The 24,600-nt window shown below is 48.2% G+C and overlaps 1 protein-coding gene across 8 annotated transcripts in view; it reads left to right on the top strand.

Annotated features, from left to right (window-relative positions):
- The window catches only part of frmd4a (FERM domain containing 4A), a 734,343-nt gene that overhangs the window by 562,217 nt on the left and 147,526 nt on the right, over positions 1-24,600 (top strand). For all 8 annotated transcript variants that reach the window (XM_038811950.1, XM_038811947.1, XM_038811948.1 and 5 more), the window contains one exon: positions 19,047-19,103. In XM_038811950.1, the coding sequence (XP_038667878.1) occupies positions 19,047-19,103 (57 nt within the window). The remainder of the gene's footprint in view (positions 1-19,046; positions 19,104-24,600) is intronic.

The following is a 24,600-nucleotide window of genomic DNA, read 5'->3' as shown; positions in this document are numbered from 1 at the left end:
GATGTTGCGCCGACCTGTGAAACCATCTGAAGCCTATCTGACCTACACTATTCCATTTTCATCCATATGTCTATCCAGTGACCACTTAAATGCCCTTAAATTTGGCGAGTCTACTACTGTTGCAGGCAGGGCGTTCCACACCCCTACTACTCTCTGAGTAAAGAAACTGCCTCTGACATCTGTCCTATATCTACCACCCCTCAATTTAAAGCTATGTCCCCTCGTGTTGGTCATCACCATCCGAGGAAAGAGACTCTCACTGTCCACCCTATCTAACCCTCTGACTATCTTATATGTCTCTATTACGTCACCTCTCAGCCTTCTCCTCTCTAACGAAAACAACCTCAAGTCCCTGAGCCTTTCCTTGTAAGACCTTCCCTCCATACCAGGCAACATTCTAGTAAATCTCCTCTGAACCCTTTCCAAAGCTTCCACATCCTTCCTATAATGTGGTGACCAGAACTGCACGCAGTACTCCAGGTGCGGCTGCTCTTCATGGACAGAGATGGATAATAAATGCTGATCTTGCCAGTGGTGCTGCTGTCCTGTGAATGATTCTTTTAGAAGTGTTTTTGTGGTTAGGTTTCAGCTGGCAGGGGCCCTGGGTGTGTGAGGGACAGAGTTCTGAGGTCTGGGAAGGATGGAGTCAGATTAATAGATGACTCCGTGAGCTCTGAATTCAGTCGAACACTCTGAATGGAATATTCGAACAACTGGAGAAGAACGGGAAGTTCGGTAAAGTGACTCGCTTGTATCAAATGAAAGCAATAAATGAGATGATTTAATTCTAATCAGAGAATAGTCATGAATACACTTCACCCTGCCAAGAAGCCACAAGCCAACTTGCTCTTTCAGCTGACCAGGGTAATGCACACAAAGCAGCAAGCTTTGACATTCCTGCACCGTGCACCATGTTGCAGACAGATCACACTCCATACAGTCGATAGTTGTGAAGCTGAGCGAGGAGGTAAAGTGATGTTTCAGTGAGAGGAGCGGTCGGTGCTCACAGAGCCTGCCGAGGAGATTTACCACAGATTCCCGCGGATGGAGGGCTTTGGTTACAAGTTTGAGCCGGAAAAGCTGGGGCTGTTCTTCTTGGAGCAAAGGGCTTTTGATTAAAGTGTACAAGATTATGACCGGCTTAGATCGAGTAGACAAGGAAGAACTTGCCATTTACTGGAGGTGGAAGGACCTGGGAGTCGCAGATTTAAGATTCTGGGTAAGCGGGGAATGTGAGGATGAACGTTCTTTACACGGTGAGTTTAATGACCAGGAACCTGCTGTTAGTGATGGGGGAGGAAATGGAGGCCGTCCATTCCGTTCAGGAAACTGGGCCGTAGTGACTAGGATGACGTTCTCTCTGCTGGCTGCAGGGATCCCGTGTGAAATGGTTTTGGACGCTTTCTGAGCACCGTTCCCATTGCCTCCAGGCAGAATAACACAGCTACTCAAGGGGGGGGAAATAAACAAGCCGCACTCTGCTGGAGTCGGGGTGAGCTGGGCTGTCTGAGTTGAGCTGATGGAGGCTAGAATGGGACAAGGGTACAGTTAGAGACACGGAGCGGGATTCTCCAACGCCGATAGGGTAATAGGCAATTGGCGAAGAATCCACTCCAACGCCGATCCCGGGGGGCGGCGGCTGTTTTGAGTGTCCGCCCCTTCCGAAATGTCCGAATCATGCCACACGGCGTTGCAACGGTGTTGCCGTGTCACCGGCAGGCCCTCCACCGATGCTCCGCCCCCCCCGATGGGCCGAGTCCCCGACCACGCGGGACACTGAACCCGGCTGCGGACGGTGTCCAGCGCCGCCACACTCAGTCGGGATCCGTGCCGGGGGCGGGGGTACTGGTGGGAGGTGGCCTGCGGGTCCGCGCACGGCTGCAGCCATGTTGCAGGTCATCGCCATGCGCGGCCCGGGACCCGGCCATTCTCGGCCGTTTTTGGTGCCGGAGCCGGGAATTACACCCAGCCCTGCTGCTAGCCCTTCACCAGTCCTGGATTCAGTGCCGATTTTTTTTCGTCGTAAAACGCCAGCGAATTCTCTGTTCAAGCCAGCACCTAACCGCTGAAATGGAGAATTTGGCTCATTGGGTATCTAATAACCATGCCCAGCTATCTGCCACAGCTCCCTAGAGTTTGACAGGAATGCACACAGTGCCTCCAACCGCATTGAAGTAGCAGTCTGAGAATGCAGCATTTCAGGAGTGTCATGTGAGAGTACCTTGAAGAAATGGGTGTTTATTACTAGAGTGATGTCAGAGTGTGGATGGAGCTGGGCTGTCTGTCAGCTTTTTACTTTCGTTTTAGGCTGTTTGCTGCAGGGTGTGTTTTAGTTTTGTTTTCAGTGTTGGAGCTGAAGCCAGACAGAGCAGGTGTACTGCTGGTCTCTCTGCCATGAAAAGACTATCTCTTAATCATTTGGTGAATTCAGAATTATAAATGTTCTCAGTAGTGAATGTAAACCTGATGTGCTTCTGTTAAAAGATGTTTCTTCTGTCTTCTGGATGCTGTTTGGGAAGTTATTAAGGATTACTTAGTGTTGTATTCTTTGGGGGTTGTATTTGAATTAATGGTTGCTAAGATGTTCACTGTATGTTTTAAAAAGGGTTAACTTGAGTTCATAGAATAAACATTGTTTTGCTTTAAAAAATACTTTTCCATTTCTGCTGTACCACACCTGTAGAGTGGGCCGTGTGCTCCCCATACCACAATCTATTAAAAGTTGTGGGATGGTGAACTCCATGATACACTTTGGGGTTCTCTAAACCCTGACCCATAACAGGAGCTTGTGTTCAGAGCGCTGCAATAGGCTGAATATTCTGTCCATTAACAGTCTGTGCTGTCGAGAGAGAGCAGGCGCCGTCCCAGTCTCCCACATTGCTCATCTAACCCAGCCCCGTCGCTTACTATCACCCCACAGTGAAAGATGTCGAATTGGATGGTTCTAGATCATGCAGGAATGATGGGCCCAGAATGATGCTTGTCAGAGTGCAGCAGAGTAAGAAGTCTTACAACACCAGGTTAAAGTCCAACATGTTTGTTTCAAACACTAGCTTTCGGAGCGCAGCTCCTTCCTCAGGTGAATGAAGAGGTATGTTCCAGAAATAAATATATAGACAAATTCAAAGATGCCAGACAATGCTTAGAATGCGAGCATTAGCAGGTGATTAAGTCTTTACAGATCCAGTGAGAGGGCACCGTTACACGTGAGAACACCACCCACCAGGTACGCGGTACATACTCGTGCGACTCGGCCAACGTTGTCTACCTCATACGCTGCAGGAAAGGATGTCCCGAAGCGTGGGACATTAGCGAGATCATGCAGACGCTGCGACAACGAATGAACGGACATCGCGCGACAATCGCCAGCAGGAATGTTCCCTTCCAGTCGGGGAACACTTCAGCAGTCAAGGGCATTCAGCCTCTGATCTCCGGGTAAGCGTTCTCCAAGGTGGCCTTCAGGACGCGCGACAACGCAGAATCGCCGAGCAGAAACTTATAGCCAAGTTCCGTACGCATGAGTACGTCCTCAACGGGACTTTAGATTCATGTCACATTACATTCATCCCCCACCATCTGGCCTGGGCTTGCAAAATCCTACCAACTGTTCTGGCTTGAGACAATTCACACCTCTTTAACCTGGGGTTACCCCTATCTCTGGATCTGTAAAGATTCAATCACCTGCAAATGCTCGTATTCTAAGCATTGTCTGGCATCTTTGAATTTGTCTCTTTAAATGTTTCTGGAACATACCTCTTCATTCACCTGAGGAAGGAGCAGTGCTCCGAAAGCTAGTGTTTGAAACAAGCATGTTGGACTTTAACCTGGTGTTGTAAGACTTCTTACTGTGCCCACCCCAGTCCAACGCCGGTATCGCCACATCAGAGTGCAGCAGGTTCAGGGGAATCTCAGAAACTGCAGCACAGAAGCAGGCCACTCGGCCCATTGTATCCATTCATTTGAAACCCTGCTAAGCTGTCTAACTCCGCTTTCCAGCTCCTGGACTGTACCCCTGTAGATTAGGACACTCAAAATGATTATCCAAATAAGTTTTTAAATACGTTGAAGGTTTCTGCCTCCATCACCCTTTCAGGCAGTGAGTTCCAGACCCCCACCCTCCTCAGCTCCCCGAGAAACCTTCTTACCAGTTGATGTAAACCAGTGAAAATAGGTCCTCCCTTTCCACCCCATCCCCTTATAATTTTATAAACCTCAATTATAACTCCCCTTAGCCTCCTCCATTCCAATGAAAACAGTTCCCAGCCTGTCCTCGTTGATAAATTCTCCATCGCTGTAAATCTCCTCTCTACCCTCTCCAATGAGATCACATCCTTCCTGTAACGTGGTGGCCAGATCGGTGCACATTACTCCAGCTGTGATCTAAAATTGTTTTTCATACAGTTCCAGGTTAACCTCCTCGCTCTTATCTTCTCTGCCTCGGCCAATAAAGTACCCCGTATGCCTTCTTAACCACATTAGCTGGCTCCCCTGGGCATGTACTCTGGTCCTCTGCACTTCTCCAGTATTTTACCATTTGTTGAATATTCCCTTGTCTTGTTAACCTTCCCCAGATGTATCACCTCATAGACAGAACTCCATTTGCCACTTTTTCTCCTCTGGGGTTCCCACCCAGCGACCCCCCCCAACCCGGCCAGGTGTGGGTGCCGAGCACAACATGTCCCCCGAACACACATGGAAAACCCTCATGGATGAGACATTGTAAGCCTAACGCAGCTCTCTAAGCAGTCTTACAGAATGAGCCAGTGTCTCGAGCAGAAAGCTAGAAAACCTCTGGGGGGGGGGGGGGGGGGGGGGGCAGGGGGGCGAATAAACAGCAAACTCCCGTCTGCAAAACCCGCAGTGACACCCTAACAATTATTTTTAGTGGCCTGCAGTGAAAATCTGCAAGTGTTGTTGAGCCAAAATTCCATCTGCATCGACCCTGGCTATCAAATAAACTTCGACCCAAAGAGAAATGCAATTTCCCCCCCCCCCCCTTCGAGTTCACGAGCAATTCATGTTGATGTTGAAGTGATCCCCCAGAGAGATTTCACACCGGTGCTCCAATATTGTGGGTGTAGATGGTGTGTTTTGGACATGGACTCCTGGATTAGATTACTATCTGATAAGCACTCCCAGGTATCCATTGTTCTCTGTGAACACTGCTCAAGGAGCAGAAGTAATTTAATCGTTCAAATTAAAACGGTATGTTGGAAAGTGGAGCTGCCGACACTTGTTTCCTCCTCCCTGGTTTAAAGCTAAAAAATGGAGAGGGGCCCAGTGTCGGAATAGGGAGCCGATCATTCGGGCCTCAGATGTGGAGAAACTACTTCACACAAAGGACTGCGAATCTTTGGAATTCTCCACCCCAGAGGATTGTGGGTGCTCCATCGTTGAATACATTTCAGGCTGTGGGGGTGGACAGATTTTTGGTACCTCAGGGAATCCAGGCATATGGGGAGCGGGCGGAAAAGTGGAGTTCAAGCCAGGAGCGAGTGGAATGGGGCAAACCTGGCATGATGGGCCGAGTGGCCTACTCCTGATCCTGGGCGTGATTCTCCGTCACCCAGCTGCGTGTTTCTCGACCCCATGTCACCGGGAAACGCCCAAACATGGGGTGCATCGTGGGCAGGAAAAGTTAATCCCAGCGGATAGGGAATTCCGACCCTATTTATTGTGGGGACCACGATCTGTTTAGTTCATACTTGGCCTGTGGCTGGAGCGCCTGGAGATTTTGCGGATAAATCAATTCCTTAAAGAGAGGTCCATTCTCTCCACTTAACCTGTGTGTGTGCTGAGGGGAATGGGTTAGTTCCTGAGCTCCTCAATCATTTCTCCATCAGCAAAGCTTGCCCCAAGTCTCAGGTCACGATCCCATTCTCTGCCTTTTCCCCCATCTCATTCCGATCCCACTTCGCACCTTTCCCATATCCCGTCCCATCTGATCCAGGATTTGACGTTCCAAACAGAAACGGAACCAACTTGACGAGAAGCAACAAGCTGACACTGGAACTGTAAATGGTTCTAGGTTTTCTAGATTTATCTGGATGGTTCCAGGGATTAGGCCCTACAGTTATGGGGATAGATTGGAGGAATTGGGATTGCTACCCTTGGGGAAGATTGACAGGAGATTTGATACAGGTGTTCAAAATCATGAGGGCTCTGGGCAAAGTGGACAGAAAGGAGGTGCGTCCATTGGCAGAATGATCAAGAACCAGCGATACAAACAGAAAATGCTGGAATAACTCAGCATGTCTGGCAGCCTCTGTGGGAGGAGAAACAGAGTTAACGTTTGGAATGTCATGGGAGTGCCCCTTTTAGAAATGTTTCTGTCTTATCACATGGCTTTAGTGATGTCATTGTGTGGGTGGAGCTGGGCTGTGGCTCCGTGAGTTTTACTTTTGCTTTGAGTTTGGACTGGTTTGAACTGCTCAGGTTGAAAGAAGTGTCTCTCTATCTTCATTATAAAAGCTGTTTCCAGCTTTGGTAACTTAAAAGAGATAATTGCTTTCGGAAAGAATTCAAATCTGCTGTTTGAAAAGGGGAACAGAGTATCAATAACAAGTCTTATACCAGTGAGGATACCGTGTTCTGGGCCACACCTTTGAAAAGGGGTTTCTGGCTTTACTTGGATTTTGTTATTGAATTGGAACAGTTACGGGGGAATTCATTAAGGATTTTACATAGATGACTGTAGCTGTGTGGGGTTTTTAATGTTTGTAATTGATAAATGTTCTTGCTGTGTGTGTTTATACAAAAGTTAACTAAGTTCTTAGAATAAAGCTTGTTTTTTGATTAAAAGCGCCTAAAAGGTCCGTTGACTAATACCTGAAGGCAGGTTCTTCTGTTCATCCTAGCCAAATTCAACAAATAGTTATAGGTCAGGTGAACTCCATAATACTCTTTGGAGTTTTTTAAACCCTGGCCGATGACAGGAACTGTACGGCATTCGCAGCGGCAGGATTTTCCAGACCGGCCGCTGGAAAACCCCCACCATGGGTTTCCCAGCAGCGAGGGGAGCATTCAACGGGAAACACCGTTGACAATGGTGGGACCAGAATATCCCGTCACCGGCCAATGGCGCCTCCCGCAGGTTGCTCAGTGAATCTCGCCCGGTGGTTGGAGTCCTTAAGACCCTTCTTCAGAACTGGAGGTGATTGGCAAAATAACCAGTGTCGTCGGCATGAGGAAAATCGTCTTTATGCAGCACGTGGTTAGGATCTGGACCGTGTGGTTGGTGGAGGCAGATTCAATGTTGGGTCAGCATCGGAAGGGAGAAATGTTACTGGGCCACGGAGAAAGGGTGGGAAAGTGGGACTGGCTGGTTTGCTCTTGCAAAGAGTGAGCAACAGTTTGATGGGCTAAATGGCCTCCTTGTAACCATTCTATCATTTTATGTTGCTGAATTCCTCAGTTCGATTCAAAGGGAAATGGGTGGAGTTGGGCTGTGGCTCCGTGAGTTTTACTTACGCTTTGTGTTTGGACTGGTTAGAACTGCACAGGTTGAAAGTTCAAACCAGTCCAAACTCAAAGCAAAAGTAAAACTTACGGAGCCACAGCCCAACTCCACCCAATTCCCTTTAAACCCTGTGATTAAATTACTCAATCATTACTAAGTTGTATAGAATGTTGTGGGTAGCACAAGTGGATAGCACTGTGGTTTCACAGCGTCCAACTGCATAATCCTTAATGAATTCCCCCTTAACAGTTCCAATTCAATAACAAAATCCAAGTAAAACCAGAAACCCCTTTTCGAAGGTGTGGCCCAGCACACGGCATCCTCACTGGTATAAGTCTTGTTATTGAAATGAAATAAAATGAAAGTCGCTTATTGTCACGAGTAGGCTTCAGTGAAGTTGCTGTGAAAAGCCCGTAGTCGACACATTCCGGCGCCTGTTCAGGGAGGCTGGTACGGGAATTGAACCGTGCTGCTGGCCTGCCTTGGTCTGCTTTAAAAGCTAGCGATTTAGCCCAGTGTGCTAAACTAGCCCATTGATACTCTGTTCCACTTTTCAAACAACAGATTTGAATTCCTTCCAGAAAGCAATGATCTCTTTTAAGTTACCAAGCAGTCTGGAAACAGCTTTAATAATGAAGATAGAGAGACACTTCTTTCAACCCATGCAGTTCAAACCAGTCCAAACTCAAAGAAAAAGTAAAACTCATGGTGCTACAGTCCAGCTCCACCCATTTCCCTTTGAACCCTGCAACTAAATTACTCAACCATTACTAAGTTGTGTAGAATGTTGTGGACAGCACGGTAGCACAAGTGGATAGCACTGTGGCTTCACAGCGCCAGGGTCCCAGGTTCGATTCCCCGCTGGGTCACTGTCTGTGCGGAGTCTGTACGTTCTCCCCGTGTCTGCGTGGGTTTCCTCCGGGTGCTCAGGTTTCCCGTACCAGCCTCCCCGAACAGGCGCCGGAATGTGGCGACTAGGGGCTTTTCACAGTAACTTCATTTGAAGCCTACCTGTGACAATAAGCGATTTTCATTTCATTTCATTTCATTCAAGATGTGCAGGTTAGGTGGATTGGCCGTGATAAAATTGCCCCTTAGTGTCCAGAGATGTTCAGGTTAGACAGGGATAGGGAGGGGGAGGGAGCCTCGGTAGGGCGCTCTTTCGGACGTTCGGTGCAGACTCGATGGGCCAAAAGGCCTCCTTCTGCACTGTAGGAATTCTGTGATTCTATGAAACGTGAATAAATGAGTTAGAATCCTGAAGACCAAAGTGACCTTTATTCAACAAACCATGCTTCGTCTAAATAGCAAGACAGTGCTCCGTTACACGTCACCAGCCCACAGCTGCTGAAATCAAATGCCACCTCTTCCTCTTGTTTATTCCACATGAAGTGCTTTTTTCCCGTGTGTGCTTCAAAAGAAAAATCATTCTTCTTGTTGACTGAGAGCGTGCCTCCGTATTCAGAGATTAACTGTAGCTCTCCAGGTACTGCTTGATTTGTCATTTACCACATGTCAAACATCTTATTTTCTCCTCAAATTGATCTGCTCTCCTGAAGACATTAGTTTATCGAGAGGTACAATTCCACATGCCAGGGGCTGGCGGTGCGTTTACCCAGCGGGCCAGAGTCGGGTTTTTTTGCCCTGTTCGATGAATGCAACAGCAGCGATGAAAGCAGAGCAGAGGAGTTATCCTCACTGTCATGGTCAATATTTATCCCTCAATCAACTTCATCATAAAAACAAACTATCTGTTCATTGCCACGTTGCTGTTTGTGGGATCTTGCTGTGCGGTGAGGTGAGAGTGTCTGACCTTGACATCAAGGCAGCATTCCACCCAGTGTGGTGACAAAGAGCACGAGTAACACTGCAGAAGCAGAGGGGAAAACCCTCCACCAGAGTCAGACCTAACACAAGGGAATAGTTATGGTCATTGTGAGTCTTTTTATCATAATCTTTATTAGTGTCACAAGGCTTGCATATAAACTGCAATGAAGTTACTGTGAAAATCCCCTAGTCGCCACATTCCGGCTCCTGTTCGGGTACACAGAGGGGGAATTCAGAATGCCCAATTCACCTAACAGCACATCCTTCGGGACTTTGTGGGAGGAAACCAGAGCACCCGGAGGAAACCCACGCAGACACGGGGAGAACGTGCAGACTCCGCACAGGCAGTGACCCAAGCCGGGAATCGATCGCTGGCACTGTGAAGCAACACTGCTAACCACTGTGCTACCGTGCCGATACAGTCCCAGGACATCATTGCAGGAGTTTTTCAGGATGATGTCCTCGGCCGAATGATCTGTCTCAACAATGACCTTCCCCCTTTCAGAAGGTAGATGTGGGGATGTTTGCACAGTGTTTAATACCATTCACAACTTCTCAGCTGCTGAAGCAGTTCATGCTGGTACTTAGCAAAGCCTGGGCGTCTTTCAGACTTGAGCTGATAAGTGGCAAGTAACATTTGTACTGTACAAGGGTGACCATAATACATAGGAGCAGAATTATTTCTGACAAGAGAGAATTTAAGCACCTTCCCTTGATGTTCTGTGGTGTTACCATCAGTGAACCTGCCATCATTCAAATGAACTGGACCAACCAAGTAAATCTTGTAGCTACAAGCGCAGGTCAGGGATGAGAATCCTGTAATGAGTAATTCACTTCCCGGGCGCGATTCTCCGCTCCCCACACGTCCTGGGAGAATCGCTTGAGGGCCCCCTGACATTTTTTACGCACCCCTGGCGCGCCCTGCGATTCTCCTCCCCTCCCCCCCCCCCCCCCCCCCCCCCCCCCGGGTTCGGAAAAATCACCGCTCGCCGTTTTTTACGGCGAACAGCGATTCTCCGAGCCCGATGGGCCGCGCGGTCGGCCCTTCACGCCCGTTTCAACACGGCAGCAACCACACCTGGTCGCTGCATTCCTGAAACGGGTGCCGGATTCCCGTTTGGGGCATCTAGGGGCCCGATTGGAACGGGAGCACCGCGACTGTGCTCGGGAGGGGACAGGCCCGCGATCGGTGCCCACCGATCGTCGGGCCAGCGTCCAAAATGGACGCACTCTTTCCCCTCCGCCGCCCAGCAAGATCAAGCCGCCACGTCTTGCCGGGCGGCTGAGGAGAAAGACAGCCACCGGGCATGTGCGGGATCGTGCCGTCTCCGCGATGAAGTCATCCGCGCATGCGCGGGTTGGAACCGGCAACCCACGCATGCGCGGATAACTTCACATTCTCGGCGTGACGAGGTCGCTGCCGAGAAAGACGGAGGCCCGCTCCTAGCCCCTCGGGTGGGGGTGAATTAGGTGCGGGGAGCGGGCTCCAAGGCCGTCGTGAACCATGGCCGAGTTCACGACGGCCTTCACGAATTCGGCCCTCTGCGGAGAATTCCGCCCCCTGACTCTTGACATGGGAGTGTCCCTTTAAGAAAGTATTTGTCTTACCACATGGCTTCAGTGATATCATTTTGTGGGTGGAGCTGGGCTGTGGCTGTGAGGTTTTATTTTCAGTTTCAGTTTGGACTCAGGCAGAGAAAAGAAGTGTTTTGGCCTGTGTGTCTCTCTACTTTAATTTTAAATACCTGTTCCAGTAAAAAACACTTTGGTTGTGGCTAACTGCTTTGGTAGCTTAAAAGATATAGTTTGCTTTCTGGAAGGCGTTTGAATCAGCTGATTGTGACAGGATCAGACTCTCAGGGGAAGCCAGTATCATTCAAGTGAGATTACAGTGTGTTGGGCCACACCTTTGAAAGGGGTTTTTGGATTTTATTATTGAATTGGAACAGTTAAGGGGGTATTCATTAAGTGTTATACATAGATTACTGTAGCCGTGCGGTGCCTTTATGTTTGTAATTGATAAAAATTATTGCTGTGTGTTAACTAATTTCTTAGAATAAAGCTTGTTTTGATTAAAGTGTCCAGGAAAACTGATAAATCTCACCTGCAGGGAGAGCTTTTGTAATCATCCTAGCCTAATTCAACATAAAAGTTATAGGTCCAGTGAACTTCATTAGACACTTTAGAGTTTTTAAACCCTGACCCTTAACACTCTCCAAAGCCTATCCACAATCTACAAGGCAAATGATGATGGAATACTCTCCGCTTTGCCTGGACGAGTGCAGCTCCAACACTCCAGATGCTCAGTGCTATCCAGGACAAAGCTTGATTGACACTCGGCTACCACCTCAAACACTGCCAGCGATATATACCATCTACCAGATGCACTGCGGAAACTCACCAACGCTCCTTCACCAGCACCTCACAAACCCACAACCTCAGCCACCTAGAAGGACCAGGGCAACAGATTGATGGGAACACCATGACCTGGGAGTTCCCCTCCAAACCACACACCATCCTGATTTGGAAATATATCGGCCGTTATCGCTGGGTCAAAATCTTGGAATGCCTTCCCTAACAGCACTGTAGGTGTACCCACACCACATGGATTGCCGCGGTTCAGATGGCAGCTCACCACCTTCTCAGGGGCAATTAGAGATGGGCAATAAACACTGGCCTAGCCAGCAAAGCCCACATCCCAGGACTGATTACAAAAATCATTAAGAAAATTGGATACAGTGCTTCCTATATTGTCACTGTGACCACATATCACAAGGACTTGATTGCCTGTAAAGCACTTTGGACCATTCTTAGGTTGCTGAAAATGCTACGGGAATGCAAAGTTGCCCTTTTCTCCATTCATTCCTTTAGGATATGCAGCTGACACAGGGAGAGTCGGCAGAAATCTATTATTGCAGGACTTGTGAAATTGTAAACTCGGTGGGGTTTTTTTGCCCCATTGTTGTTTAATCACAGGTGCAGCCTCTATCGCTGTTTTTGATCTCATGGAGCTCCGCACTACTAAATGTTGGACACAGCTGTATTTTCTAGCACTGGTAAACATAAGCTGGGATTTATTTTTAATCACTCTGAAATAACAGCCAGCGTCAGCCAACAGAGAAGGAGGAGTCTCTGAGAAAATTGATGGAAACCTCCTGTGTAATCCCAGAGCCAGAACTGTGTTTTGTTTGTCCCACTGAAACAGCTTTGGTTTCCTCCCAGACACACATGCCAAGAACCTCCAGATGTTGCACCCTGTTCCAGACGTGTCCACGCTGTTTTGTTATGCTCTTGACGTAGCATAAACTGCTTCCTTGATGTGCACTCTGACAAAGGAAGGTTCAGAGAGATAGCTTTAACACATTTATTAAACTGTTAACGATTCTCTTACTTGGATTCGACTCTCCTGTTAATCCTGCTACAGCTACTCAGACTGACGAACCAGTCTGCTACAATCCACATGATGTGTTCAGTCAACCCTGTGCACTCACTAAGTGTCTCCACTGGAAAGAGGAAGATTGTGCTGTGTCCTTACATATAGATTGGTGTAGTGCCCCCCTGTGGTAGTGTCATCTCTGTGTGTGTCTTGAATGCCCATTGGCCATGTCCTATCTTACTGGCCTATTGGTTGAATGCCTGTGTGTCATGTCTCTGGTGCTCCCTCTAGTGTCTAGCTAGTCTACATGTATTTACATTAACCCCTTGTGTATTTACAGTGACGCACATCTACACACACGTTGCAAACGTGCAAGGTGGCGCAGCGACCACCTTTGCCAAAGATCCCTTGAGAATGATGATCAGGAGCGACTTGATAGAGGTTTGATAGATAAAATGATCAGGGGAATAGATAGAGTAGACAGTCAGAGACTTTTTCCCCGGGTGGAGCAAACCATTACAAGGGGGCATAAATTTAAGGTAAATGGTGTAAGATATAGGGGGGAAGTCAGAGGTAGGTTCTTTATCCAGAGAGTAGTGGGGGCATGGAATGCACTGCCTGTGGAAGTAGTTGAGTCGGAAACATTAAGGACCTTCAAGCGGCTAATGGATAGGTACATGGATTACGGTAGAATGATGGAGTGTAGATTAATTTCTTCTTAAGGGCAGCACAGTAGCATTGTGGAGAGCACAATTGCTTCACAGCTCCAGGGTCCCAGGTTCGATTCCTGGCTTGGGTCACTGTCTGTGCGGAGTCTGCACATCCTCCCCGTGTCTGCGTGGGTTTCCTCCGGGTGCTCCGGTTTCCTCCCACATTCCAAAGATGTGCAGGTTAGGTGGATTGGCCATGATAAAATTGCCCTTAGTGTCCAAAATTGCCCTTAGTGTTCGGTGGGGTTAATAGGTTATGGGAATAGGGTGGAGGTGTTGACCTTGGGTAGGGTGCTCTTTCCAAGAGCCAGTGCAGACTCGATGGGCCGAATGGCCTCCTTCTGCGCTGTAAATTCTATGATAATCTATGATTAATCTAGGACAGACGTTCGGCACAACATCGTGGGCCGAAGGGCCTGTTCTGTGCTGTATTTTTCTATGTTCCATAAGCTGGGGTCACCCGATTGACTGGGCGTGTGCCGAGATTCACTAAAACCGGCTTGGGAGACTTCACTCATATGGAGAGGCTGGAGAAGCAGAGGTCGTTCACCTTAAAGCAGACAGGTTTAAGGAGAGATTTAATGGTGGCGTTCCAAATTGAGGGGTTTCAATGTTTTATATATAGGGAGCAACGTCCCGCTGGCAGGAGGGTTGTTCAGCAGAGGACTCTGGTTTGAGGTAGTTGCCAAAAGAGCCAGAGAGAGGATGAGGAGAATTTATTTTGTGCAGCAAGTTGGTTTGACCTTGGCCACACGTGAAAGTGAAGCAGGTTCATTAGTAAATTTCAAAATGTGTAAAGTTTGTGGGACTGTGGGGGAAAAGGACAGGAAGTGGGGCTCACCGTGTTTCTTTTTCATTCACTGATGGGGTGTGGGCGTCGCTGACTCAGACAGCATTCATTGCCCATCCCTAATTGCCCCTTAGAAGGTGGTGGTGAGCCGCCCTCTTGAACCGCTGCAGTCCATGTGGCGTAGGTGCACCCACAGTGCTGTTAGGGAGGGAGTTCCAGGATGTTGCCCCAGCGACAGTGAAGGAACGGCCGATATATTTCCAAGTCAGGATGGTGAGTGACTTGGAGGGGAACATCCAGGTGGTGGGGTTCCCCCATGTGTCTGCTGCCCGTGTCCTTCCGGGTGAGAGGTTGTGAGTTTAGAATTGGATTGGATTGGATTGGATTTGTTTATTGTCACGTGTACCGAGGTACAGTGAAAAGTATTTTTCTGCGAGCAGCTCAACAGATCATTCAGTACATGGGAAGAAAAGGGAATTAAACAGAATTCAAGAAAATACATGAGAATACATAATAGGGCAACACAATATATACAATGTACTACATAAGCATTGGCATCGGATGAAGCAGACACGGGTGTAGTGTTAATGAGGTCAGTCCATAAGAGGGTCATTTAGGAGTCTGGTGACAGCGGGGAAGAAGCTGTTTTTGAGTCTGTTCGTGCGTGTTCTCAGACTTCTGTATCTCCTGCCCGATGGAAGAAGTTGGAAAAGTGAGTAAGCCGGGTGGGAGGGATCCTTGATTATGCTGCCCCCCTTTCCCCAGGCAGCGGGAGGTGTAGATGGAATCAATGGATGGGAGGCAGGTTCGTGTGATGGACTGGGCGGTATTCACGACTCTCTGAAGTTCCTTGCGGTCCTGGGCCGAGCAGTTGCCATACCAGGCTGTGATGCAGCCCGATAGGATGCTCTCTATAGTGCATCTGTAAAAGTTGGTAAGGGTTAATGTGGACATGCCGAATTTCCTTAGTTTCCTGAGGAAGTATAGGTGCTGTTGTGCTTTCTTGGTGATAGCGTCGACATGAGTGGACCAGGATAGATTTTTGGTGATGTGCACCCCTAGGAATTTGAAACTGCTCACCATCTCTACCTCGGCTCCGTTGATGCTGACAGGGGTGTGCACAGTACTTTGCTTCCTGAAGTCAATGACCAGCTCTTTAGTTTTGCTGGCATTAAGGGAGAGATTGTTGTCGCTGCACCACTCCACTAGGTTCTCTATCTCCCTCCTGTATTCGGACTCGTCGTTATTCGAGATCCGGCCCACTATGGTCGTATCGTCAGCAAACTTGTAGATGGAGTTGGAACCCAGTTTTGCCATGCAGTCGTGTGTGTACAGGGAGTAGAGTAGGGGGCTAAGTACGCAGCCTTGCGGAGCACCGGTATTGAGGACTATTGTGGAGGAGGTGTTGGTGTTCATTCTTACTGATGTCTCACATTCTCAGTTTTGCCACATGCCCTCCTCCTGTCGAGGGACATTAGCTCTTTGTTTAACCATTTACTGTGCCTGACCTGCAGGCCTGAGAACTGCCCCCTGGTTTGTTTGGTGTAAGTTTGAAGATGGGTTTGTGAACAGCTCCTTGGTTTGGTTTGACTTTTCGAGCAAAATCTGATGTCATAAATGCTGATCCATCCAGTATAAACTAAATTATAATGTTATGGCAAACTTTGGAAGGGTTCCAGAACAGACCCCCTGGGCCAAATGGCCACTTTCTGTGCTGCACGATTCCGTGATGTGCCAACGCTGATTTTTCAGTGTGACCGAAGCAATTTTCATGCTAAAGGTGCAAAGCGTTTATTCTGCTCTTCACAGAGTAATCCCAGCAATTCAGCAAAATAAACTGAAAACAAGAGCTATTGACACTGCAGAACTTTGACTTAAAATTGCAAGTTTCTGTTTGTTCATCCTCAACAAATGAACCCGTTCCCTTTTTTTAAAGAAGTGAATGAGCTGAGTTGGTACTCAGTGAGGTCACTTGGCTGTCTGACATAAGTTGCATCATTGTCCAGCCGGGAGAGTGAAGTCTGTGTACAGATACTCACAGGGCTCCGCCTTCAGCTTCCAAACGACCATGCAGTTAAACATTAACGTTGTTCATAAGATAACTTCCCCACCCCTCCTCTCAGCTTCCTGCTGATTATTAAAATGATTGAAAACAGGGTTTAAATAATTTACCAACAATATCCAGTAGAGTGCTTAGGAACTTTTTAAACTTGACGTCCAGCTTCAGTTTTATTGCCGCTAAAGTGTTGTGGGACTGTCTCCTGTTTGGGGTACACTGGCACAATCTGTATCTCTTTGAAGCCAATAATGTTTTAGAGTCTTGCCGTATTAGACAGCGGATTTTTAGGGTTGTAAATCAGAGATATTTAACTCTTTGACTCCGGGTTTTGCAATCCACAAGACAATTTCTTCACTCAGAGAGCCCAGTGACCTGAGCCAGTTACGTAGCAATGGGTTTAAAACTCTGGCTGTGCAGCTACCAGCCAAACTTTCCAAACTTCTGTTGGAAGGATGCTTTTGCAAATATTGATACAACTCTGACATGACGTCTCATGGGACAGGAATGTGGGTCACAGCTTGGGCACTATCATGTTGCAGCCCAATCTCCCAGCTACACTCCCGGTTAACAAGGCTGGGAAGAAGAGAGTTTGAAAATTGACTCTCTGTTTACTCTCCCGAGTGGGCTCAGCCTGAGGTGGAGTGGGAGTTTGCGGCTTTGAATTACTCCCCCACCCCCCCAGCTCATCCCGTTAACGCCTCAGTGACAGAGGCAATTGGGTGTTGCATAAAGGGGAGCCCGGTTCTCCACCTACACATGCAGGCGTTTGACTGTCATGCTGTGTTTTGAAGCACTGCGGGTCTTTCCCGCAAGGCTGAATCACCCTGAGGAGTGATCACACAGCCTTCGACAGCAAAAGCTGGCAAAGCTGCTGTGTTACCGGAGACAGTGCCGAGAACGGCTTTCTCCCCTGGGGGTGTTGGCAGCTCCTGTGAATCGCCTCAGGGGGCGCTTTCCGACACGGGAAGCGATTTATAAACAAATCAGTGATGTTACTGTTATGCCTGTGCCTCATCTTCCTGCACCGATGGCGTTTGCACGCTCCATGTTAAACACTCATAATTTGCCAGTGCGTTACCGCCGTCAGAAATCAGAAAGCTAACAGACAGATCAAGGATATTGTTTTCTGTCGCAGATTTGCTGACACCAGCGACAACGCAGGTCAAAGTGAATGAATGAATGAATGAAATGAAAATCACTTATTGTCACGAGTAGGCTTCAATGAAGTTACTGTGGAAAGCCCCTAGTCGCCACATTCCGGCGCCTGTTTGGGGAGGCTGTTACGGGAATCGAACCGTGCTGCTGGCCTACCTTGGTCTGCTTTCAAAGCCAGCGATTTAGCCCAGTGTGCTAAACAGCCCCAGCAGGCAGTGCGGTTGATTATTTTGTCAATGTTGCTGCACTAAACAATTCGGCAACAGCAGGAAGTGTATAATAACCTTTATCTTTTTTTAATATTAATTTAGAGTACCCAATTCATTTTTTGTAATTAAGGGGCAATTTACCGTGTGCTGTGAACTGTTTCAATAATCAGAGTATCCACACCCCCCCCCCCCCATACATTGGTACTGAGGGGAGGGTGCCCTATTTCTCCAACATCAAAATTAGTGTTTGTACCGTTTGGCCTTGTATATATTTTTTACTGTTTAATAAAAAGATATGGTGAATCCACCTACCCTGCACATCTTTGGGTTGTGGGGGCGAAACCAACACAGACACGGGGAGAATGTGCAAACTCCACACGGCTAGTGACCCAGAGCCGGGATCGTACCTGGGACCTCAGCGCCGTGAGGCCGCAGTGCTAACTACCGTGCCACCGTGCTGCCCTTTAATAACCTTTGTCATCCCATCAACTGACCATTCCAATGATTATCACAAGGAAAAAAACAAGCCTTCTGTTGACTGTCCTTTGGTGGAGTTTTCCCACAGTTAGTGGTTAGAGTGCTAGAGTCTTTCCATCCACACACCTTTGGCCTGGTCTGGTCTGTCCAGAAAGGCTGACCCTCTGCCCCGCCAAGCTTCTCTGTTTAAAGGCAAACACGCCTGGAGTGGTTGTTAATTAAATCAGGGCGATGAAAGAACAATCCTGTTCCTTGTCCTTTATATCTCGGCCTGTGTTAATGGCAGGGCCAGCTTTAGGGAAGTTGTGGGTCAGTGAGAGGTGAATGACCCTGCTTGGTCAGAGCACGTGGGAACCTTATGGACCTCGCTTCAGCCCAGGATACTGGGAACTCGTGTGCAGCGGCTGACCAGAAATACAAAACAAAAAGAAGGAAGTTAGGAAATTCAGAAAAAAGTTGACTTGTCTCTAAAGTCTTGCTGTGAGGCTGCTGCTGTAGAGTGGGCTGGGACCTGCGTTCACACATCCCACAATTAGTGCTTTAGCCACAAAACACCCACGTGAGGGGCTGGCGAACTGCAGCCTGCCCCCTCCACACGCGAAACGCTCCCTTGGAGGAGTGAGGGTGACTCTCTGGGGCCTCAAGCTGTGGGCTGGCAAAGTTTGCAGGACGAGCCCCTGAAGTTTTGTAATCCGGGAGCCGTCTTTTGATCCACAGGTTTTGAACAGGCTGAGTGAAAAGGAGTCCCTCGGAAACGAGGTAGAGTTTCACTCAACTCCACGCATCAGTTGCTGCACTGCTATCGGTTTTCACAGCTGAGCCCCTTTTATTCCGAATGAAAAGTTTCTTTCAAGCGAGGCAGACGGAAAAGGGGGAGGGTCTGTGGAAGCTGCTCCATTTAAAAAGCAGCAAAGTGTAACAAGGAAGCTGCTCTTTGCATTTCACTCCTCGAATGTTAACTTTGCTTGTTAATTTCTCTCGCAGGAGCTGATTGAAGTTGACACTGAGGCTATTTTTGAATTGGCTGCGTATATACTGCAGGTAAGAACATTAAAGTTTGCGTGTGCCTGGCATGCAGAATTTGCAATGTGCTCTGATGTGAGTGATTCATTAAAAAACAGCGAATGAGAATACCTCTCCACTGCAGATATTGGGATTGTTAAAATCAAAAGTTAACTGCTGTGCATAAGTAGCATTGAGCGTATCAGTGGAACAGTGGAGTGCTTTATGTGGTAGAGAACTGCTGAACCGTCGGAGCACAATGGTGAAAGTTCACAAAACTACATCTGAACAGTTAGGCACACCCTTCACTAAATCCTCAATTGCGCTGTCTCTGTGCAGCCCCACAGCACCGTTTATTCAGCATTGATCCGCTAGATTTTGCAGTTTTGTTTTTCCCTCCCTGATCCCGGTTTTGATTTTGTTGCTTTAACCTATTGAGCGAAAGGCATGGGGTCCACTTCTCCATTCACTAACGCTCTGGTTGCTGCAGTCAAAGGGAATGACAGTGAATCTACCTGCCCTGCCCCATTGTTCAGCTGCATCAATGAATTCGAGCAGCTTAATGGATCCAGCGGGGAAGCATTTGTTCTGCAATTGTCGAGCGCAGCAAATTCTCCTCTTGCCCGTTCTGCAGAGGATAAGTTGGAGTTTGTGATTAGTATCTAAAGCTTTACATTCATGTGATTAGAACAAGCCGCTACAAAGCAGGGAAGTGGTTGACAGAGTAACCTGGAGCAGTGACTCGTTGAGCACTCAAACTTTCATTTGCTGCAACTGCTGGTGCTTGTCAAACATCAACAGGAAAAGTCCACGACTGCATCTTTGACTTTATGATTTTACAGAATGTTAGGGTATCTGCTGAGGTTGAAAGATCGAAGCAGTTTAAACTCTTGACGATACCTCTTTAGGTTCTCAGGCTTCTCAAACAACACACTTTTTAAATAACTTCAGTGCATTGCCGGGCAAGTTTCCATTTCTCACATCTGTTGCTGGAGGATGAACATTTATTTCCGTTAAAGGGTCAGAGTTCCGGCAGCTACCGTGTGTGAGAATTTTGAATTGTGTTGTGCTGCCCTGTTAAGCTTTGTGCTGGCGTTGGTACCTTGCTTCATAAACCCGTCTACCCTTTGTCCGTGACTCTTTGATGCTGAAACCCTGATAGTGGATATGAGCTGAATTCAATGGAGATCATAAGATAGGTCTGAACAAATAAAATCTTTCAAACCCTTGTGAAGTCGCTCGAGGAGAATACCAGCCCGACCATCTTCCCATTCCAGCAAACGGAAGCTTCTTAACTGAGTCAGAGACCTGGCCTCCATTCCAGCTGCTAATCTGGACAAATAAATCCTTATAGGGCTCTGATATAGACTTATGCACAAACTTTGACCCCTTTATCCTGCAAGTTTTGTTTCAGATTTATTTTATTACTTATGTCACAAGACTAAGGATCCACTCTTCAGACATTTGTTCTCGACCCAAGGAGCCAGTTTATGTAGCTGTTGCTCAAAGCCCATCCTTCTGACGCTAGGGGTCAGACTCGCTGCTCATTCTCCTCCACACCCCTTCTGCCAAGGCTGTCAACATTGGATGCAGGACTGAAAACATATGCTGACCAGAGCACTTCACATATTAATTGGGCAGCACGGTAGCACAATGGTGATGAGACCATCAATTCACGCGACACGTGGTTAGAAGCGAACGGTGGTTTTAATCGTCTTACACCAGAGCCTGCCTGTGACGAGATGAACTCTAGATGAACTGGCAGGCAGGCTCACAACAGCAACCTTTATACTTCCGGTTAGGGGGAGGAGCCATGGGCAGAGCCAAGGGTGGAGCCTAGTACAAGCTACTCATCACCCCCTATGGGTAGAGCCGCACAACTACACATGATCCAGTACAAGGTACAGGCTCAACACATGTTGTACAATACAGTGTGGATTATTAGTGTTTATAATTCACCACAAGTGGTTAGCACTGTTGCTTTACAGCTCCAGGGTCCCAGGTTCGATTCCTCTTTGGGTCACTGTCTGTGCGGAGTCTGCACGTTCTCCCCGTGTCTGCGTGGGTTTCCTCCGGGTGCTCCGGTTTCCTCCCACAAGTCCCGAAAAACGTGCTGTTACGTAATTTGAACATTCTGAATTCTCCCTCCGTGTACCCGAACAGGCGCCGGAATGTGGCGACTAGGGGCTTTTCACAGTAACTTCATTGCAGCGTTAATGTAAGCCTACTTGTGACAATAATAAAGATTATTGCTATTATCCTTGTGCTCGATGCCCTACATCTACGTCTGGTCGGGGAACACCTCAATTTTATAAACCTCATCCTTATTTCCAAATCGCTCCATAGTCTCGTCGCTCCCATTTGCTGGTATCACTTTCGGCCTACAAAGCTGTGAGGTGCAGGGGAGAGAGTGGCATCGCAGCAATATTCCTGCAACAGTAATCCAGAGGGGTCTGGCTGATGCTCAGGGGTGTGGGTTCAAATCCCTCCACGGCAGCTGGTGGAATTTAAATTGCGTTAATAAGTCTGGAATTGAAATTAGTCAAGTGGAGGTGTGGTGTCAGCCCGGTGGTTTTAACAGGCAGAAATCTGAATATTTAAAGAAGGATGCAGGGCCTTTTGGGCGGGTACATCGGTAACCACCGGGTCGAAGTTGGTGGTGAGCCACCTGCATCCCTCCCTAAATATGCAGATTTCTGCCTGGTCAAATCGCTGGGCCCACAACATAACTTCCAGCCTGGGCCAGGCAACCCAGACAATGCTGCCAAATTAACTCCCCTCTAAAGAGGATAGGAAGAGGCCGTTCCAGGTGAATTTTTTATTTGAACCAAGAAGAGCAAGCCCGGACCACAGGGAAAGGTTAGGGCGGCACGGTGGTTAGACAGCGCCGAGGACCCAGGTTCGATCCCAGCCCCGGGTTACTCTCCGTGTGGAGTTTGCGTGGGTCTCACCCCCACAACCCCCAAAAAAATGTGCAGGGTAGGTGGATTGGCCACGCTAAATTGCTCCTTAATTGGAAAACCTTTTAAAAAAGGAAAGGTTAGATAGAGCTCCCCAAACCCTTCCCCCGTCACATGATGTCCAGTCCCTACATGTCCTTGATTGTCAGTAGACCCCAGTCAACCATCTTCTGCACACTTCACTCAGCAGCATGGTAACAAGGCCCAGTTGCCGTGGGTCGATCCTGCCGCTGGTGGGCAGGTAATTGGTAAACACCCAACGGTTGCCACTGAAATCTGGGAGGTACAATCAGGTTGGAGATTGCCATGTTTTATGTGTTCTGCCAGATGTAGTGAATCAGTCATTGAGTGCTGGTGATATTCATGTGCAGATTTTTATTTATCTTTCCCTGACCAATGGGAAAGGTCTGCTGGCCAAAAACAGTCACTAACGTCTTGCAATAAAACAGTGTTTTTTTTACAGTTCTGGTCATGACCCTGTGATACAATCAGAGGCAGTTAGCTGCCCACACAGTCTGGACCGCGAGGGATTTAAAGAATGGGGAGTGAAACAATGACTATATAAACATTACTGGAATAAGAAATCAGAAAGATCTGTTTCAGTGACGGTGTTGACTGAGAGGTGAAAGATGTCGCTGATTAAACTGAGCGTGTGTTTCACAGCAGTCACGGGCTGAGAAGAACGAGGAGAGGCATGGGAGATGTTAAACGCAGCCGAACACTTTCCCAAACCCCTTTCCCGTGACCCCACTGAGGGGCGAATGGGGAAGTTCAGCGTCACCCAATTTTCCCATGACCACCTTCCCCACACCCCATCGCATCAGTCATCTCACATTCCTGAAACTTTTGGAAAATCCTCCTCGGAATCCATGCATTTGTCATTTTGATTTGTCTTTTTTTTAATGGTGTGATCAGACGCAAACCATTAATCTTCACATGTATACTGATGACACCCAGCTCTGCCTCACTCCCACCCCTCTCAACTCCTTCACTGCTGCTAACTTATCACATCGCTTATCCAACATCCAATACTGGACGAGCAGAACATTCCTCCAATGAAATATTGGGAAGACCGATGCTGTTGTTTTTGCTCCCCGCTCCAAACTCTATTCCCTAACTACCCACTCCATCCCTCTCCCAGGTAACAGTCTGCGATGAAGCCAGATTGTTCTTAACTTGGTGTCACATTTCAGAGATGAGCCTCCAACCTCATGGCGCACCAACTCCAACTCCAACACTAACATTGCAAGACTTTGTCCCTGTCTCAGCTCTTCCGCTGCTGAAACCCTCATCCATACTTTTCTTACCTCTAGACTCAAATAGTCCAAAGCACTCTTGGGTAGTCTCCCACATTCTATAAACCTCCGTAAACCTTGAAGTCATCCAAAATTCTGCCACCCGTGTTTTAACTCGCACCTTGTGCCCTTCGCCAGTCACCGCGATACCCTCTGACCCACAATGGCTCCTGGTCAAGCAACATCTTGGCCTTGAGATTCTCCTGTTTAAATCTCTCCACGGCCTCACCCCTCCCTATCTCTGTAATCTCCTCCAATCCCACCACCCTCTGACATATCTGCACTTCTCTCATTCTGCTCTCTTGCGCATTCCCAGTTATAATTGCTCCAACATTGAAATGAAAAAATGAAATGAAAATCGCTTATTGTCACGAGTAGGCTTCAATGAAGTTACTGTGAAAAGCCCCTAGTCGCCACATTCCGGCGCCTGTTCGGGGAGGCTGGTACGGGAATCGAACCGTGCTGCTGGCCTGCTTGGTCTGCTTTCAAAGCCAGCGATTTAGGTGAGTGAGCTAAACCAGCCCCTTGGCACATTAGTGGCTATACCGCCAGCTGCCTGTGCCCCGAGCTCCAGAACTAACCCTCTCCAAACTCTTTATCTTGCTTTTCCTCCTGGAAGGCACTTTTTAAAACTCTTTGGCCAAATATTTCTTCATGTGGTTCGGTGTCGGACCTGGCTTGATGGTGATCCTGTGAAGCACCTGGGAATGTTTTATTCATTCAAAGATGCTTTATAAATATAAAATGGTTGTATCTCGTTGTGATACTGACCAGGGAGGGTTGGAATTTACTGTCCCTGTGGGCTGAGATTTGGCCAGTTGCTGGATTCGGCATTCTGCCATCATCAGGCCGGGTTGCCGGCAGTGATGAAAGTGACAGGTTGGCTGCCCGCCGGCCCGCTCGCTCGCTGCCTGGTGGAACCGGATAAAGCCATCAGGCTGCCTCCGCTGACATTTTGCCAGCGGCTGAGAGACCCTCCGTCCGTGGCGAGATTGTCCAGTGAAACCTGGTGGCCTCCGGGGGTGGGGGGGCGGGCACTCTTTGCCCCATTGAGGGGGCCTTGGGGGCAGTGTGCTCCCTACCCAAACCCACCGAACCTTCTTGGATGGCACACGGCCATTGCTTTTTTCATTAGTTCAGTGGAGGGGCAGCAGGGTAGCATGGTGGTTAGCATAAATGCTTCACAGCTCCAGGGTCCCAGGTTCGATTCCCGGCTGGGTCACTGTCTGTGCGGAGTCTGCACGTTCTCCCCGTGTGTGCGTGGGTTTCCTCCGGGTGCTC

The sequence above is a fragment of the Scyliorhinus canicula genome, chromosome 11, assembly GCF_902713615.1.
Source record: "Scyliorhinus canicula chromosome 11, sScyCan1.1, whole genome shotgun sequence".
Classification (NCBI taxonomy): Eukaryota; Metazoa; Chordata; class Chondrichthyes; order Carcharhiniformes; family Scyliorhinidae; genus Scyliorhinus; species Scyliorhinus canicula.
Note: the sequence above shows the minus strand (reverse complement) of the source record. Positions and strands in the feature narration are given on the sequence as shown.